At 39.3% G+C, this 20063-nt stretch overlaps 1 protein-coding gene across 2 annotated transcripts in view; it reads right to left on the bottom strand.

The window, feature by feature from the left end:
* The window catches only part of LOC127441654 (TSC22 domain family protein 2-like), a 31808-nt gene extending 12064 nt beyond the window's left edge, over window positions 1-19744 (bottom strand). For both annotated transcript variants that reach the window (XM_051699284.1, XM_051699283.1), the window contains exon 1: window positions 17674-19744. In XM_051699284.1, coding sequence (XP_051555244.1) covers window positions 17674-19235 — 1562 coding nt within the window. In that variant the 5' untranslated portion in view covers window positions 19236-19744. The remainder of the gene's footprint in view (window positions 1-17673) is intronic.
* Between the last annotated feature and the right edge of the window lie 319 nt (window positions 19745-20063).

The raw sequence follows: 20063 nt of genomic DNA on the forward strand, positions 1-20063 counted from the left end.
AAGAACATGGAGCGATTTCTTTTGTAAGCCGCCTAAAGTTACAGATAATGTAACTCCTGGAGTTGGTGATGGCGATCATGTGGTGAATGTGGATCCACCAGCAGTTTTCAGAGAGAGTGGCTGAAAGACTTCGAGTGGCTCCGCTATGAAAATGGCTTAATGCACTGCTTTCACTGTAAAGCCTGTGGGACAGAGGTTGCAGGTAACACTGCATTCGCCACTGAATCCACACATTTTAAGCGCGAGAGCTTGATTAAACACGGGGAGAGCGCCAAGCACAACAAATGCCGGGACAAGTGTGTGGCAAAGTATTCAGGATCAGGTTCAATTGTTGAAGCTTTTAATCATCAGGATGCTGCCGGACGTTCCATTCAATTGGCAGAGCTGAACATGAAATTTAACACCGCCTACACCATCGCCAAAGAAGAGCTCGCTTCACTAAAATGAACGAATCTTTTTTTAAGTCATTTAGTTCATGTCGTTCATTTGAGCAGAATTAAATATGTTACATTTTCAATAGCCAAATCCCCCCCAACACATCTACTTACACAAACTTTGATTATAGTCCCAATAAGGAAAAAAGTATTATGCAGCCAAGGACAAATTATGAGAAACAAATGATTAGTTCACCTCTGGATTGAATCTTCTTGTCCGAGTCGTTCGTTCTTCTGTCACGTGACAAAAGAACGAACGACTTGGACCAGAAGACTCGAGAGTTGAATTAATCATTTCTGTTTCCTGTGTGAGAAATACATAGCGTATACGGCTGTCACGTGACAAAAGAACGAACGACTCTGACCAAAAGAGTTGAAAGGTGAACTAATAATATCGGTTTCCTTCGTTCGTTTGCGGTTTTCACACAACAAACGAACGAAGGTTGCACAATGCACATGCGCGGTCAACACAAAATGAACGAATCACTCTCTGAGAGCACTCGTCACATAAAAGATTAGTTTAAAATGAACGAATCGTTCATGAATGATCCATCACTACCACAAACATCCTCGTCGGACATGTTGAGGTGGAACACGCCAATGCTGATGGTGATGGGTTTTTTTAAATACATAGCCTATTTAGTATTATATAAATTGTAGTTGTGGTGCTCCTTAATTTTCAGTGGGTGCTCCTAAATTTTTGCTGGTGCTCCTAAATTTCTGATGTTGGGAGCACCAGTGCTACCAAGTAAAAAAGTTAATTTCGAGCCCTGTTTGAAGCAAAAAAAGGTAATAGACTGTACGTAACATCTTTCATGAGAGAATGAACTACAATCCCATGAAGCATTGCGAATGACGTAATAGAATTCAAAACGATACATTTTAAATTAATGGTTATAAGTTTTTAAACAGATCTGCAAAACATTCAGATATGTACAAGTAGTTTGAGAGTGTAAGGAGACCGACTCGATTGCGTCATTTGGCAGTGCATCATGGAAGTGGGCATTCGCTGCACAGCTCTGCTGGTGCACTTTATTTGCCTTTATCTAATTGGTGGATCTTTCTCAGCACTGCAGGATCATAGGTAGTGTAGTTATTTACCACAAATTCTGCTATTAAATGTGACTTTTTAAAAATGAAGTAATAACAAAATAACTAACTGTATAAAATAGTCTGATTCAACAGAAGAATATACAGTGCTATGGAAAAGTATTTGCCCCCTTCATGATTTCTTCTATTTTTGTATATTTTTCATACTAAATTGTTTTAGATCTTCAAATGAGATATAACATAAAACTAAGGCAACCTGAGTAAACAGAAAATACTGTTTTCAAATATAAATATATTTTTATTGAAGCAAAAAAGTTATCCAACACCTATATCACCCATGTGAAAAACTAACTGCCACCTTAAACTTAATTGCTGGTTGTGCCACCTTTAGCAGAAACAACTGCAACCAAAAGCTTCCGATAACTGAAGATCAGTCTCTCACAACGTAGTGGTGGAACTGTGGTCCACTCTTCTTTGCAGAACTATTTTAGTTCAGCCACACTGGAGGGTTTTTGAGCATGTCCTGCCCATTTAAAGTCCTGCCACAGCATCTCAATCGGGTTCAAGTCAGGACTTTGACTAAGGCCACTCCAAAACTTTAATTTTGCTTCTTTTGAGCCATTCAGAGTTGGACTTACTCCTATGCTTTGGATCATTGTCTTGCTGCATAATCCAGTTGCGCTTGAGCTTCAACTCACGGACTGATGACCGGACGTTCTCCTTTAGGATTTTCTGGTAGAGAGCAGAATTCATGTTTCCCTCAATTATAGCAAACTGCCCTGGCCCTGAAGCAGCAAAGCATCCCCACACCATCACACTACCACCACCATGCTTGACAGTAGGTATGAAGTTTTTCCACTTTTTGTGGAATTCTGTGTTTGATTTACACCAGATGTAACAGGACCTCTGTCTTCCAAACAGTTCCACTTTCGACTCATCAGTCAATAGAACATTCTCCCAAAATGTTTGAGGTTCATCAAGGTGTGTTTTGGCAAAATTCAGATGAGCCTTAAATGTTCTTCTGGGTTAAAAGTCGTTTTCGCCACGCCACTCATTTTTGGCCAGTGTCTTTCTGATAGTGGAGTCATGAACAGTGACCTTTATTGATGCGAGAGAGGGCTGCAGTTCCTTGGATGTTGTCCTTGGCTTTTTTGTGACTTCATGGATGAGTCGTCACTGTGCTCTTGGAGGAATTTTGGAAGGTGGGCCACTTCTGGGAAGGTTCACTACTGTGCCAAGTTTTCCCCATTTGGAGATACTGGCTCTCACTGTGGTTCTTTGGAGTCCCAGAGCCTTTGAAATAACTTTGTAACCCTTTCCAGACTGATGTATTTCATTCACCTTTTTCCTCCTCATTTCTGGAATTTCTTTCGACCTTGGCATAGTGTGCTACTGGGTGAGACCTTTTAGTCAACTTCATGCTGCTGAAAATTTCTATTTAGGTGTTGATTTAATTGAACAGGGCTGGCAGTAATCAGGGCCTGTGTGTGTCTAGTCCAGCTGAACCCCATTGTGAATGCAGTCTCATAGATTTGGGGATTAAGTAACTTTTTCACACAAGCCCAGTTGGTATTGGATAACTTTTTAGCTTCAATAAATAACATTATCATTTAAAAACTGTATTTTGTGTTTGCTCAGATTGCCTTTGTTTTATGTTAGATTTAAAAACAGAAGAAATCAGGATGGGGCAAATACTTTTTCACATCACTGTACCATCGGTTAACATCCTCGGAGCTCATTGTAACCCTGGTTAAATAATGGGTAAATTAAAAGGAATAAGTTTCATTAATTCATAATTTAGTAACATTTCCCTAATAAAGGTAAAAAGAAATGTAAAAGTTATTAAAAGTCGATTTAAGTTATTTAGTTGATTAGCAATTTGACCAATGAGAGCTCTCCGTCATCACGCGCCCTGCGTGTCCACGTGCGTGCAAGACAACAGGAGAGAGAGCTGAGCATGACAGAGGAAAGATGTGAGCTGATCTTCGCGAACTACGTTAAAGAAATATAGTTCAAAATCTCTGAAAAGTGTACAGAAATAGTTAAAAAGTGTTCAAGTTCATTTATTTTGTACCATCCAGTATCTGAAGAAGCCGACTGAATATTGTTGAGTAACATTTTCACTCGTTCACCGACGCCATTGTTGGACACTTGCGCCTGTGTAAGAGAAAAAACGATTAATATAGAGGTCAGGTTTTTTATTTCCTTCCTTGTGTTTTTCCTATTTTCTTGGTTCTACGGTTTGTGTTACTCCTGTGAGCTGAAACTTCACATTTGATGGCGAGTCACCCAAATTCTACATTGTACAGAGAAAAGAGGACAACAAATCATAAAGAAGAGGATAATTTCCTTCCTTTCATTCATCAGCCCTGCTTTTGGAAGCAAGACAATTCCAATTTAGAGAACTATTTAGCTCTTTTCCTGGATAGAATTGACAAATAAGGAAAAGAGAAGAAACTGATCAGTATTTTACAGAACATTGAACTATTGATGGTGTATGGTTACCCATAACCAGTTTGATTGATATTGAGATCCTTATACATTGAAACATCTGTGATATTTTGAGAGAAACGTTATTTCTTTTATTTTCTTTAATTTCATTTTGATATTGAAAATACCAGTCTGTGTATATTTTCGGGGTAAAAGAAAAGTGCACTTAAGGGAAAGATTATATAGTTAATCTGTATTGTACATTGTGTAATATTGTAATTTACTTTTTTTTTTTTTTTTTTTATTATTTTCACTCTCTATCAAAAGGAACAAAATAACATTCCAAGTTCAAATCCAGCTCAGTGCCTGTCTGTTATTTCTCACCACAAACCGCTACCACCTCCGCGGTCCCTAAATCTTCTGATAAATCAATCTGGTCCGACAGCAATTAATTTATTGCCAATACCTTAGACACCTGCTACATCATTGTAAGTCTGTCTTTAAATGTTAATACATTTGTCAAAAAAATCAATTCCTGTATGGAAAATATAAACTACTTTTACTACAAAACTAGACTGTTGCGCTCCACATTGTGTAGCCCTAGGCAATTAATTAATTTTTGTCTTAATAGCATGTATTCTAACTTCAGACTATCTCTGACCTAATCTTTATTTGTGAGCGTAGGTTCAGAACATTAAATGTCAGTGTTGCAAAAAGTGAACAATTCACTAAAATGTTTGTGGTACAGTTTCAGCAAGGTACAGGGGACCACAGAAGGTTACCATTACCTCCATTACCCCCCAAACTACCGCGGCCTTGTACTATATTGGGATGAGAGGGCTGTATCAGTTAGGCAGGAGGAGACCCTCCTCTAGAAAGACCTCTATATAGGAATGGGAGGGGACAAGAGTAGATTTACCACATGTGTGAATGTCTGGACTCTGAGCAAATAGCTTTTCCTAGAATCTGTGGAACACTGGTGGCTTTCTGGTGGGGGCCAGTGCCCAGTTACCACACTGATCCAAAGGGCTTCTATTCCATCTCACTATGCATGAAACCTCATGGGAATGACAGATTATATCTGGATACAATAAACATCTTGTTAAACAGCATTTGACATCCACTAAAGCTATAGGTTGAGAAAAATATGCATTTTTATACAGATTCCAAATGTATGGTTAATGTTACATATGAGCTATTTATGCTGGCTTGGATTTTACGACTATGAGCCAAAAAAAAAAATTTAATCACTGTCCCACATGCACAACACAAGCTCTTTTCTTGCAACACCCTATTAAAGAAGGTAACCAGGCTTGGGTAACTATAACAATGGTCAATAACACTGGTTTTCCACCAAACATAATTTTATTAGCACAGTTAAATTACTGCAAGTGTACTCCAGTGAGTTCTGTTGGACCTGTCCACAGTTAATACTGCTGATGTGGATCAGAGTAAGAGGTTTGCCTTCAGAACACGCATTGTGAGAGGGTTTGAATAGGAAGAGATTACGACAACATAATGCTGGCAACCAAAACAACACATTTAAAAAGTCCTTTAATGGGACACGTTCTGCATAAAGGAATGGTAACACTAAACCTTGTTTATACTTTCGCCCTGCACCACAATGCAAAGCTCCACAGACTACGCGCACACCTCCCCAAATTCTAGAGGCGTTTATACTTGACGCGTTTGCCGTTGTACTATTCTATGAAATGATGGGGCAGCCAAGAGAAAATATCATCTGAATCAGCAGGAAGAGCATTTAGAACAAGTAGTTTGCCAGAACAATGTCACAACAACAGTGTCCTGCATGCATTTGCTTGATTTGGATGATGGATCATTATTTTCATTGACCTATGTGTCAATTTTTTTGTGCTTTTCAACATTTAGTATTTATTTGCCTTGACAAGAATCTTTGTAATAAAAGCATCAAACTTGAATCTGGTTTTGTTTTTATTCAATATACAATAAAAGGCACCGCTCAAATGTAGTATATTTCTTGACCTTATACTTCTATAAAATTATACAAGCATATAAATATGGTCCAATAGAAAATATTGAATGCTATTGCTTATAGTATATTTCTTAACCTATATTTCTATAAAATTATACAAGCATATAGATATGCTACAATATAAAACATCTTCAGCAACAATACAAAATATAAACTAAAGAGCAATGCAACAGCCTCTGCAACTTTCAAGGTATAGAATGCACTGCTACTATATATTATCCTTATAAAATATGTATTGAAACGCTTGTATCCATTTATACACTTAAAGAAATGCAAACTAAAACATGCAGTGTAGTGACTGAGACAACTCATTGGGTCTTATTCATGAAACATAAACAAAACAAATGTGTCAATTATCCCAATAAACTGAATGAGGCACTTTATGCAAGAACGACTTTTCTAATGATTTACACAAAAAAGTGTGTTCTGCACGGTTGTCATAAATAAGGCCAACTGACTACATTTTCATTAACCTGTGTTAGGTTATTTTTTGTAATAAAAGTTTCAAACTTCAGTATAGTTGTTTTTATTGAGTATCCAATAAAAGGCACCACACAAATTCTTGTATATATGCCTCAAAACACTTAAAATCCATATATAATTATTTTTACTTCATACTCAAATTTTTCCACACAAATTTACAAAATCATTTTACAATCATTTTTTTTATGCTTATAAAATGTACATTGAAATGCGTTCATTTTTTAATGTGGAGCCGCGCACTGTTTGCCCGAGTCACAAAAATCAGTGTGCACCGCCTCTTTAAATGAGGGTTTGCGTCACCAACGCGCACTTCCGAAAACGTGCAATGACGTCACGCACTAGCTCGCGAAAAAGCAGCTGCGTCGAGTATAAACCAGGCTTTAGGCTTTGTTCCATTCACTTGCATTCATTTGAACAAGGGAGAATGGGTATGCAACAATGTGCATAGAATTTGTCTTATGCTGCGTACTTAATTTAGGCAAATCCTGATTTGTACAGCAAAAACACGTTTAACCAAATACAGGATCTAAATGCCACAGATTGCCTCTATAGCTGAGAGTTGTTTTGGCAATTTTGCATCAACACAAGTTTAAAAGGCCCAAGACAAAAAACGACCCCCAAAGCATTTCAGATTTAGAATGTATTATTTATGATCAAAACAGAGATGCTGCAGTATGACTTAACATTGTCATGTCATATTCATTGCAGGGTGCATGCTTAAAATATAGGATGACTGCTCCAAAAGAGGCCACAACATAAAGGAAAAATTGCTTTAACAAGAAACAGAGTAGCTTCATGACAGGTCTTGAAAGGTTCCCTTGGAGGAACTGCCTGAAAAGTCTGTTCTGAAGACTTTGACAAGTTGTGTTGTGCTTCTCAGTCAGCTGAAGTCAGCATTACTACCTGGGAAGAGGTGCTGAGAGAAGCTTGTTTTAAAAGAACGAGGGAATGCTTGCCGAATACAAAGACGCTTTCAGGTATGAGAGCCCCGAGAGGCATTACAGAGAGATCGTCTGATTGGCCGAGAAGGTACATTCAGACTTGTGCAGGTATTGAGAGACTGAGCCACTGCTACACAATGAATCAATGAATATGACACTTGACAAATGATCTGTACTTACAAAACAGTAATGGAGTAGGTCGTGCAATTGATTTCATCAACAACAAACAGAACTAAGCTAGTCTAGAAAGCTGAGGTTTTACTTCAGTTGCTTATCTCTTGAAGTTAATATTCATTCTGTATTGGTCCGTCGCACATATTTGGTTATTTTTCTGGGGTTGATGTGGCAGTGTTCATCATTATATCACAGAAAGGGCACAAAAGGAAGCAGTTACACATTCTAAACAGCAGATGGGGCAAATTCTGATAACATGTGTCACAATGAGCTAATTCATCTAAAACACTTTCAGATGGTGGACTCATAATCCAGAGACTTACAATGTCAAAAATATCACATGTGGGACACGGCCATTTTTAGCTGTTATTGTGCAGGCCTTGCACCTGGCCAACATTGTGCACGAAAATATGCAAGGTGTGTCGCAATCAATGTTCTGATTGGGTGAATCTTATGAAGCCTGTCAAGAACATATCCGGCTCATATTTCACCCTAAAATACTTTTATGCTTTTTGCTTAAAGAAAATGAATGGAATTTTAAGGACTATTTAGAGTTTTTACATTCTGACATTTAAGTGACAATTAAGAACCTATTAGATATTACTTATATAACATGTTAAAATATTGTAATGCTTTCAATTTATGCCGATTTTAATTAAATATTGTACTACATTTAAAAAAAATATTTTTTCTTTGTAATAAATTGACTGCTGTATAGCAATGATAGTCTATCAAGAATCACCTTTGAAAATAATGGGAATTACAAAAAAAGTCAAATCCAGTAATGAGAACTGGGAGGAGAATAAAGTGTGTCATAAAAATTATACTCGTTACTTCTTCCGAGGAAAATATTGCAGGTCCAATAAAGGTTAAGCTCAATAAACAGCACTTGTGGCAATAAGGTGTATTACCACAAAATATTCTCAACTCGCCCCTCATAAAATAAATAAATAAATAAAAATGTCAGTGTTACGGTAAGGCAATATTAAACATTAAAATACATAGTAGTACACAATAGTTTCAATAGTATAGCCACAAGATGTAAACATTCTAAGTGTAAACATGTTTTTTGTGTGATAAAATCACTAACAAACCTATTCCATGTAAAGTTATATCAAAGTCTTTCTAGCGAGTCAGTCCACTGTCGGCCATGTTTGGAATGCTCTCGGGAGGCTGTATCCAGTCATGCCAGTGCAGCTGCCTATCTACTTGAATGGAGAAAGACCAAAATCTCTAAAACAGCTGGTCAAGATTACGATCAAAGAACATATTTCAAATCAGCAATAAAATCTGACAACACTAGGATCATAAATTGTGATTCTGCACCTCATATTACACTAAAAAAAACACAATTTTCCCACATTGATTGACAGGTGATGTCTATCTAAAAGGCGATTGGCTCTTTTAACTGTAAGGGGGGACTTCCTTTCTACATCCGTTGACTGTTGGGTGCTTAGAGCTCCTTGGTTGGGCATTCCAACTTCTCCCATCATTTTAATAGATGTGGACCATCTCTGCTAAATAATCTCTGGTTATATCCAACATTAGAATTTTGTTGTCATTACAATGAAACCCTGTAATCCCAGTATTGGACACAACCAGGGTATGGAATTTGCACCCACAACCATCCACATGTGGGTATTTCATGCCCAGTGGTGGGTAATTTTGCTCCATTACCAGCCACTCTGGCGGGTAACCTCTAAGACGTCTCGGAGTGACAATGACAAGAAATGCTGCTAGTCACAAAGATGGGTTTAACTCATTAAACTTTGATACATTTTTGCACTGCCGCCTGCAATTTGTCACACTCACATTTAAAAGTACACCATTCAAACAAACTGTGGACTAACTGCAAAAACGTGTCTAATTTTTTCAGAAAACCCCCTGAATAAAAAAAGCCTCCAATTATTCATAAATAATATTGTACGTGTTTATAATCTTATGAGAAACAAATATATATATATATTTAATGATACTATATATATAGAATTTTTTTTTGCCATCCCAACTTTGTAAGCATTTAATTCTGGTTCTGTTCACTGACTTCATTCATCTCACTTTGAAAAGTCTTATTTCATTCCATTAGATGGCAGCAAGCACTATAAAAAAATAATAATAAAAAAAAAAAAACATTCTCTATCACATTCCATCACAATATACAGATCTGAAATATATGTGGTGTTATAAAGAAGCACACTTTATAAAAATTTGAAGAACAGATGAAAAGCAGTCGATGCATGTCTGATTCGCCTTATGTTCAGAGGTTTATTTGTGTTTTACGCAGAATAGTGAGAACTTGTCATACGTGCATGTTCCCCGACTCCACGAGAGCGTATCTCGCAGAGTCGCAGAACACACGCGTTTGACTCCATTTGCTCCAACATAAAAATAAATACGTCACTATTACATTTCCACAACTTTTCAAATGAAGAAACAGAGCGGTGGATTATGACAAATTTACTGTCACTCTCTCAGCAGCTGCATTAGAAGCCCCATCGCAGCTGTGGTAACTAATTTTTAAAAACGAATTCCAGGGTAATATAAAGTACAATGTTATAAATTTGCACTAAATCATTAAATCGCAAATTTTAAAAAAGTATGCTAGATTTACGGCGCTAAATAAGGCGGTCTATAAAAAGGGTCCATTTCCAATAATAGTGTTGTCTATGAGAACACTGCATATAATCTCAGACCATCTGAGGATGCAACGACATTGGGACTACAGGTGAATTATCATGTCATAATTCAGTACAACCTCCAGATGTTTCTTGAACAAGAAGTTTATCTTCTGTCTACCCTTTAGCCACCATTTGAGTGTTGTAAAATTATCTATGCTAATAATAATAACCTGGTATTACTTTGTTAACATTGTTAAAATTAGTAGTCAACCGATGTTTTTTTTTTTAATGGCCGATGCCGATATCCAGAGAGCAGGGTGGCCGACAGGCTGATACAATGCCGATATATCACACAATTTAATATAGTAAATAACAAACATAAAACTGCTAAAAAAATAAATAAAAATAAACTCTTATTTAGCACTATATTTCCTCAATTTCACACAAAACTTTAACTTTGTAAAAAAGAATAAAAAAATAATATTGTATTTTAAATGGTAGATGGCAGTTTCTTCTGATTTCTGTTTAGTCATCAAATTTTAGTAATTTTTTTGCATATGAAGAAATTGTTAATATACTAGGAAGAAGGAAATAACAGTACACAAAGTACTGTCCTGCAACCATAGATGGCATGTCCACGTAAGCAATCGCATTTTCTCAAAAATACCGAATCAATTGTACATACAGTGCATAGTGAATAAGACATTTACTTATAGTACATGAAGCGCTTTTACCTTGAAGTTGCACCAGAGACACTTCAGCAGAGACGGGCCACTTTTATTAAAATGAATGGGAGAAATTGTATTTCTCATGACTGGAAATAGCCTCCCGAGAGCATTCCAAACATGGCCGACAGTGGACTGACATGCTAGAAAGACTATGGTTGCACTCACGCACTCGTGTGGATACAGCGGTGCAGCAGTAGTCTACTGTCAGTTTAAAGGCCTGGATCGTCTGCTCGGATTGTCACGGAGTGACCGTCATGATTTGTGAATCAGAGGAACTTTTGATCCTGATCCTGAAGTTTTGATTCTGGCTGATGGAACACGCGCTTCAGAGGAAGATATTACATGAGCGCTCGACAGGAAGAAAACGCAGGATTTTCGTGAGGTTCGTGAATTACATTAGTTTAAATTAGATATCTGTATATTTGCAGATTGTATGTAACAGAAGTTTTATTGACATTTGCCTTTTATCATTAGAAAAGTTACAGGGAACTGTTGAGGTGAGACTGTTAGAATACGAGCTTCCACAGGATGCTGGATCTGCTGAAGTTGTGTGAGGTTTGTTTATTACATCTGTTTAAACTAGATATGTGCATATTTGGAGATGGTATATGATATTAGTTTTATTGATATTTGCCTTTTATCATTAGACAAGACAGTTAAAAGTTACAGGGAACTGTTAGGGAGAGAAGGAGAATGAAACAGACGAGCACTTTAACACTGAGCTCAAACGCATCTGCCATGGCTCTGATATGCGGACCGTTTAAATGAGACTCTGTTGCACACCGGTCTATTATTGTAGTAACACGATGTCACGTAACAACAAAACAAACCGTGACTGGTCATTTACATGTCTCAGTCACTTTACATGCAAGCAGATGATTCTCAGCTCCCTCAAGAAAAAAAAAATCGTCCAAACAGAAAAATGTATAACATTTATTTTAACTGTCAACCGATATATTGCCGAGGCCAATAAATTGGCTGATATTCTGACTTTAATTATCGGCCTTGGTAATATATCGGTCGACAACTAGTTAAAATTATATGTATACACTCACCGAGCACTTTATTCTGAACACTATGGTCCTAATAAAGTGCCCGACAAGGTCTTCTGCTGTTGTAGCCCATCCGCGTCAAAGTTCAACATGTTGTACATTCTGAGATGTTATTCTGCTCACTACAATTGTACAGAGGGGATATCTGAGTTACCATAGCCTTTCTGTCAGCTCGAACCAATCTGGCCATTCTCTGTTGACCTCTCTCATCAACAAGGCGTTTCCGTCCGCAGAATTGCTGCTCACTGGATGTTTTTTGTTTTTGGCACCATTCAGAGTAAGCTCTAGAGACTGTTGTGTGTGAAAATCCCAGAAGATCAGCAGTTACAGAAATACTCAAACCAGCCCATCTGGCACCAATAATCACATTTTTCCCCCATTCTGATGGTTGATGTGAACATTAATTGAAGCTCCTGACCCATATCTGCATGATTTTATCACACTACACGATTGGCTGATTAGATAATCGCATGAATAAGTAGGTGTACAGGTAGATTTAATAAAGTTCTCAGTGAGTGTATATACATACAGTATGTAATAGGGATACACTGATCCGATACCTGGATGGGAATCAGCTCCGATACTGACATTTTTAGATGGATCGGGTATCGGTCCAACGAGCTCAATCCAAATCCGGTACTTTGTGTTAGTCATGTTCGTTACTGTCAAGCTGCAAAACTGTCATAAAAGAACTATAAAAACATCATAAAAGTATGCTCTGTTGACACACATACATAAGACGCTCAGCCTAGTAAGGCGGTCGCGGCTATTTTCAGCCCTCAGAGTTCGTGGCTATTTTTATGTTAGCGATACACACAAACAACATATCAGATGTAGATGTACACTGCAGGGGGCCTGGGTAGCTCTGCGAGTATTGACGCTGACTACCACCCCTGGAGTCACGAGTTCGGATCCAGGGTGTGCTGAATGACTCCAGCCAGGTCTCCTAAGCAACCAAATTGGCCCGGTTGCTACGGAGGGTAGAGTCACATTGGGTTAACCTCCTCGTGGTCACTATAATGTGGTTCTCATTCTCGGTGGGGCGCATGGTGAGTTGTGCGTGGATGCCGCGGAGAATAGCGTGAAGCCTCCACACGCGCTACTTCTCTGCGGTAATGCGCTCAACAAGCCACATGATAAGATGCGTGGATTGATAGTCTTAGACACGGAGGCAACTTCTGAGGCACTACGCCACCACGAGGACTTAGAGCGCACTGGGAATTGGGCATTCCAAATTGGGGAGAAAAGGGGAGAAATAAAAAAATAAAAAAAGATGTACACTGCAAAGGTGGCACAGAAGCTGCATCTAAAGTAGCATTTAGATGCATTTACACAGACAGTTTAATGCTGCTCAGAGCAAGCATGAATGCTTTTACACAGACTGCATTTGAATGCATTTAACAACTGCATAAATAAACAAAATTATGAAAACAAACATGAAACGACTGAATATATAAAGTTATTCTTTCAAATATAAAACTAAATTATTAAATACATGCTCTATCATAACAACAAAGTTTAAGGCTGCTCTGATGCTGCATTTCATTTACACAATTTAAGCAGCCTCAGATCTGCCTTTGATTCTAGCAGCTGAAGTGGGTCAGAGCACGCCTAACTCTGCTGTGTAAAGACACCTTTATAATATGCATTTAGAATGGCACTGGAGGAACATTTGACTAAAATTTGAATAAGTGAATTAAACAACTGTGAAGTAGCCCACATACAGACACATACAGGACGTCCTGGAGTGTTAGGATCATCAAAATAAAAGCATGAGGGTTTTAAAGGTAAAGGTGCACGACTGAAATATAGTACTGTTGTATTTAAAAATTATATAATATATATATATATTTATATTATTATCACTATTATTTGTTTACAAATTCTAACAATATTTAAGTTGAATTGGATCCAAAAAAATAACTGTGTGAATTAAAAATGGACTGAACTAAATTCAACAAAAGAGAGATCAGAATCATTTAAAGTCCAGATACAAGTTGAAAAATGTTTGCAAAGAAAACTGGCTTCTTTTCTACTGATGACTTGTACTGGAATTACTGTTACTGAAATTTGTTTTGCAAAACCTGCATGTGAAAAATCATGCATGTGAATTTTCACAGAGCATCATGTGAAAGTGCTTTAATGAAATAAAACCTGTCCTTTGGCACAAAATGAGTTAACACAGCTAATGTCACAAATTTGCTTATTTGATTACTGATCACTGAAATTGTGTGGAATCTTAAATATTTCTTATATTATGTCATTGTAATCATGTTATCACTAGCACGCAACAGAGAGAGAGGAGCAGGATATTTTCGCACCGCAATTCCAATCTACATCTTGATGTAATCCTTCCTCATTCATCAGCTGAATGGGAGATTAAACACTATTAGTGTGACGAGACTCACACTGCGCGTGCAAGCCATTCGCGCATTACAGGCCGATCAACTATTTAGCCCTTTTCGGTGAATCGCTCCAGTAAAATCCTAAAACTTTATTTCCAGGTTTCATTTATATCTTGAATAGACTTGAAAAGATTTTTGCACCCCACCATGTGGGTTTATGTTTTTTCTTTTAATCTTTTAATATAATTTTGAGTGTGACCATGGTTAAATCTCAAGGATTAATAGTGGTGTTTTCCTTATTACATCACGTGTTGTTCTGAAAGCAAATAGAACACATCGTCACATTTTAACTTTTTGTTTAGCCTCCCATTCAGCTCATGAAAACACACTGCATGATCATGAGGGATTAGATCAAGATGTAGATTGGAATGCAGGTGTGGCATTTATATAAATAAAACAGTCTGCTCTTCTCTCGCTGTTGCTGGCATGCTAGTGATTACCCCTCCGCGTGCCAATGCTGGCACCCGTGCCATAGGTTGCCGACCCCTGAGTTAGAGGATTGTGTTTCTTTACATATTAAAGAGTACTCCCAATTAGTTTCACACAATGAGGTAAAGATATTCTAAACTGATTATGCAAAAGAACAACACTGTTATCGAATCCTGATCGGTAATGGCCGATACTGAGATTTTGAGATATCGGAATCAGAAGAGAAAAACTGGTATCGGGACATCCCTAGTATATACATATGAAAAATCAAAGTAGCTGGTAAAATTGAGCATTCACACGCCACTGTGGCTGGAGGGCAAACAATTTAATTTCATACCCTGGATACAACGTTACGCAGATAGGTTAAGATACATGATTTTATCACAGTAACTAGTTTAGAAATAATGTGAATCTTACAGTTTATGAACTGGCCCCGTTCACTTCCATTGTAAGTGCCTCACTGTAAATGCTTTTTTTAATAAACGAGGACACAAATATTTTTTTGTGGTAATAAACATTATGCCACAAATGCTGGCTTAAATTGAGCTTAAGGCTTAACACACTAAAGTGCAATAACTACAGTACTATGGTAAAGCATGACATAAATCATTTAAACCAAACTGCACTGAACAACAAAATAAATGTAAGCGTAACCAGCGGTTGCTAGGTGAACATTTTTCGGATACTTTCCTGGAACTTGTGAGGAACAAAGGAAGATGCATGACATCTGCAGGCCCATAAATTATTCCAGTAGTTACTGAAGAGGAATGCTGTCTAGTGGAAATCACTCAACACTTTATCTGAACAAGTGCCTGTCAAATGACCATGAATGCTTGTGTACATAATGTGCAAACAATGCTTTTAGGGTCATAATCGGGAGGAGTGACGCCTGTCTCTGACTTTTCAAAGAGCAGTAAAGAAAAATTGGATGACAAAAAAAATGTTTTCATCCATGTAGTGAAGCAACCTTATCTTTAGAAGTAAAACATAAGGGAAGGCCTACTGTGGACTATGCGATAGGCCTCTGCTATCATAGACTCCCCCGTCCATATCAGCTGCAAAAGGTGACACCAGTTAGTGACAAGCGTCTTTACCCCGGACTGAGCGAGTGTACAGCACGTAAGAGGTGAGATTCAGCCCTTGCCTGCTCAGTCTATACTTCTGAGGAGCTCATGGTGCACGGTAGTTACAGAGTCATTTGAAGCACTTGACAGTTCACCATTTCCTCTCAAGTATGCCAACCAGTTGAAAGATCATGCACAACTTGCAACCCTGGAACTGAAAGTCGAGCATCTAAGAGGAAGCCATGCAGCAACACTTCTAAACTGAAACTGTCACCAGATACGCACTGTCGCTTTTCAATTGAGAAAACGTTTTATAGTTGCTGTCATGAAACAACCGGAAACAAGAGAAAACAATATGCTGATAAGAAAATATGATTCTGACAGATTGGCGAACTGGTACAAATTTTCAATATCTTTTTAAAGCATCAGTAAACAAACAACAAAGAGACTGCACTTAAGTCAATAATTAAATTAACAAAATTATTGACTTCTTTAACATCACATCTTAATGAAACCCTAAGTAACCATTCCTGAAACAAGTAAAGTAATAATTGGGAAAATGTAAACAACTTGACAATGGTATCACAACACATATTAGCAGAGGAATTCTTTTCGACCCTAATGAGAACAACCAAACACACGTCACATTCACTGTTTAATAAAGAACACCCACAGCATGCATAGCGGAGATTTGTCATGAACATTAAGGGATTGCTCCAGCTTCAATACAAGTGAAGCTCAATTGACAGCATTTGTGGCATAATGCTGATTGTTGCAAAACTTATTGCAAACATTTCGACTCGTCCCTCTGTTATTTAAAAGTACAAATTGCAGTTACTGTGGGGTACTTACAATGGAAGTGAATGGGGCCAGTTCAAAAACATTAAAATACACACCGTTTCAAAAGTATAGCCACATGACGTAAACATTATACGTGTTAACATGATTTTAGTGTGATAAAAACCTACATAATAACCTTATCTGTGTAAAGTTACATCCAATCTTGCAACTTCGTTGTCATGACATGTCATGTCAATGTCATGTAACATTGGTAAAGCCTGTAATCAGGTAAAAATGCTGTAAAGCTGGTAAATCCCTGATTCATCAAACTAAAATGACATTAACACATATACTGTTTATGTCTTGAGGCTATACTTTTGAAACAGTGGGTATTTGAACAATTATGAACTGACTCCATTGACTTCCACTGTAATCCTCTTACTGTAACTGCAATTTCTGCTCTCTTTTTTTATAAAAAAAAAAAGCTATTTTTTGTGTTAATCAACATTATGCCATAAACGCTGTCAATAAAAGAGAGTAAATGACCACTAAGCCAAGACAAATGTATTAGGCTATAGCATTTGAAACCATTTCTATGCTATCACTTGTATGTCGTAACACTTTTTCCACTGAAACATTTTTGATGAATGGCATCCACTACCACTATCCACCACCGTGCAAGAAGAAAAAGAACTAAAGAAACCAAGACAAAAAAAAAAAAAAAAAAAGAGCAGGGTTCCAACAGCTTTTGGTCAATGTAGTTGACTTTGCCAGCACTTTTCCAGTGGTCCATGATTAGTGGATAAGGATGTTTCATCATTTCTAGCTTAAATACTTAAGAACATATAGAAAACAACATTCATAGTGAATATATCTATAGCAATAGTCAGTCAATATCTAGAGAAAATAAATATATTCACTACAGAAATTTCCACAACTTATCCAGGCATGGAAATCATGATTTCAAAATTCCCTGATACTTCCATGTTTTCCATGACGGTGGGAACCCTGCATGAGTACAAAAGAAATCAGGCAGTCAAATCTCCCTTCATTACATCAATGGCACCTCACCTGTCATCCTCCCCATCAATGGGAATGGATATTCCGAAAAGACTGCTTACAGCCGGGTTGGGCAACTGCAGGCCTTCTGAGATTAAGGGCTTCACCATGTCTTTATTGTGAACAGCAGGAATCAGTGCAGAAGCAGCATCAGACATCCTCCGGCTCTCATCTGCCTGACTGTGTGCAGAGGTATTAAGGTTGGGTATCGTTGCCCCTCCAGGAATGGGCACACTTGAGGCTGGCACACTGCCGATTGCAATCGACACTGAGGGCATGTTCTGGGTGCTTTGTGGTGCTGCAGACAAACCATGCAATGCTCCTGAGACCTGGTACTGTGCCACTGGCTGTTGCAGAATGGAGGTCCCTGGCGCCAAGGGGGTGACGTTGCTCAAGAGCCCCACGCCGGGATGCTGCACCAAGCTTGGGACCGGTGACAGCAGCTGGCTGCCTAGTGGAACACCTTCAGGGATGCCAGACATTTCGACACCCTGAACCAGCACTCCTCCGGAGGCTTGGGTCGGAACGGGCGATGACCCCTGATTGATGCCGTGTACAACGGACAGGCTGGCCCCTGGGTGGGTCTGGGTGACCGTTATCGGCATGTGCTGTTGACCATAGTCAGTCAGCGCAGCTTGGGATTGCAGATGATGCGTAACAGGTTGGGTTTGATACAGCATTGGCTGTACTGGAGGAGGCATGCTGGGAGATTTGTGAATGTGAGCGCCCTGATGTACTCCATCATGGCCAGGCGGAGGGACAGTTGTGTGAGAGCTACCCGACACCTGCTGTTGAACTGACACAGGCACTGGCTTATTACTAAAGGAGTCTGGGGGCCCAGATCCTGATGCAACCTGCTGTGGGGCCATGCTGAAGCTGTGTGGCTGCTCAAGAGTATGCAGTGGGCCAGTGAAAGAAGAGTCATGACTTGTGTCGGGCCCCTGGCCAGATACGCCCACCTGTGCCGTTAGGGAGCCAACAGTGGTCCCGAGCCCACTGTCCCTATCCGCTCCGGGCTCCGTCATATTCGTATGCCTTATACCATCCACGGTCCTGGTCATCGCAGAGCCTTCTTGATCCTTCTCATAATACTCGGTACAGGTCCACCTCCCCCTCCTAAAGGGCTCTCCGGAGCCATGGTCAAGCTTAATGACCCTGAAGCGTGAACTGCAACTGGCTATAGTAGTCGCACTTGATGAATTTGTGACTTGAGACGTGGCCATTGTGCCAGCCTGTTGTGCGCCAGAGGCCTGAACGTTGCCTGCGCTCTGGTGACCCACGGAGAGCGCGTTGCGCGGCCCAAAACCCCCGTTCAGGGGAGCGACAGCGGGCAACTGCCCCTCCGATTCACTTACATTATTCAAGGTCTCCTCGGAGGAGCTTCTGTCACACACCTCGGGCTCACAGTCGGTCCTGGACACGTCAAATATCTCGGAGGACACGTCCTCTGTCCGGGACTCATCCGGGTCGTCCAGGCTCTCGGTGTCGTCGGTCGCGCTGTTGGCCGCGACTTGAGCCTGAGTCACACTCGTGATCTGAAAGCAACTCTTCTTCTTCGCCGGCATCTTAGACATGCTTAAAAGTCTTTAAGATGCCCGAGGCTCCTCGAAGACGCGGTGAACTTCACAAATTTCTTACCCAATTTCACAGTTTTGCGCGATGATTGTGCGTCATCCGTCTTCCTCTTCTGTCCTGTTGCATTTTCGACGCTTCAACGGCGGACAAACACAGCCCCCGCGAGCCGCCCACACAAGACAACGCGTCGACTATGAATTCCTCCTCCTCGTGTGCTGGTAAACAGAGCTCGGTCCGGGCAGAAACAAGCTGTGCGGTGTGTGTCAGGCCGCTGGCGTAGATCCCCGCTGCCTCTCACTTCTCTACCTACAAATAAGTATCAAACGCATCCTGTACACGCGCTTTCGCACGCTGCCTCTGATGTCACCGCACTCAGCGATTAACACGTCGCGTGTACTGTACGAAAACGGTTACGGAAAACGGCTAGGAATTAAAGTTTACGGCTAACTGACTGAGAGACTTCGGAAACAGAAAACCTAAAAATTTCACCTCCCGACAAGATGGCTATATAAATTCGCGCTGCATGCTGGGAAACGAGCGCAACAGGCATGGCGCGTAAAAAGGATCGTGAATACAAGCTGCTACGTACAAACTAGTGCAGCAGCGTAATTTGATTTACAGATTTCTCGCGCCGTTTCATTTTCAAAATCCCCATATAAAAACGCAAAGCTGTTTTTTGTTTTGAAGTTCTAAGCTGATTAGGGTTTACAATCTCTGCGTAAAACAACGTTTAGCTCTGTAAAAAAAAAAAAAAAAAAAAGTGACATTTGCCATTTAGGGGAGACCGGGGCTAGTTGTCTTTTTTTTTTTTTTTTTTTTTAAATCAA

Source organism: Myxocyprinus asiaticus, chromosome 5 (assembly GCF_019703515.2).
Source record: "Myxocyprinus asiaticus isolate MX2 ecotype Aquarium Trade chromosome 5, UBuf_Myxa_2, whole genome shotgun sequence".
Classification (NCBI taxonomy): domain Eukaryota; kingdom Metazoa; phylum Chordata; class Actinopteri; order Cypriniformes; family Catostomidae; genus Myxocyprinus; species Myxocyprinus asiaticus.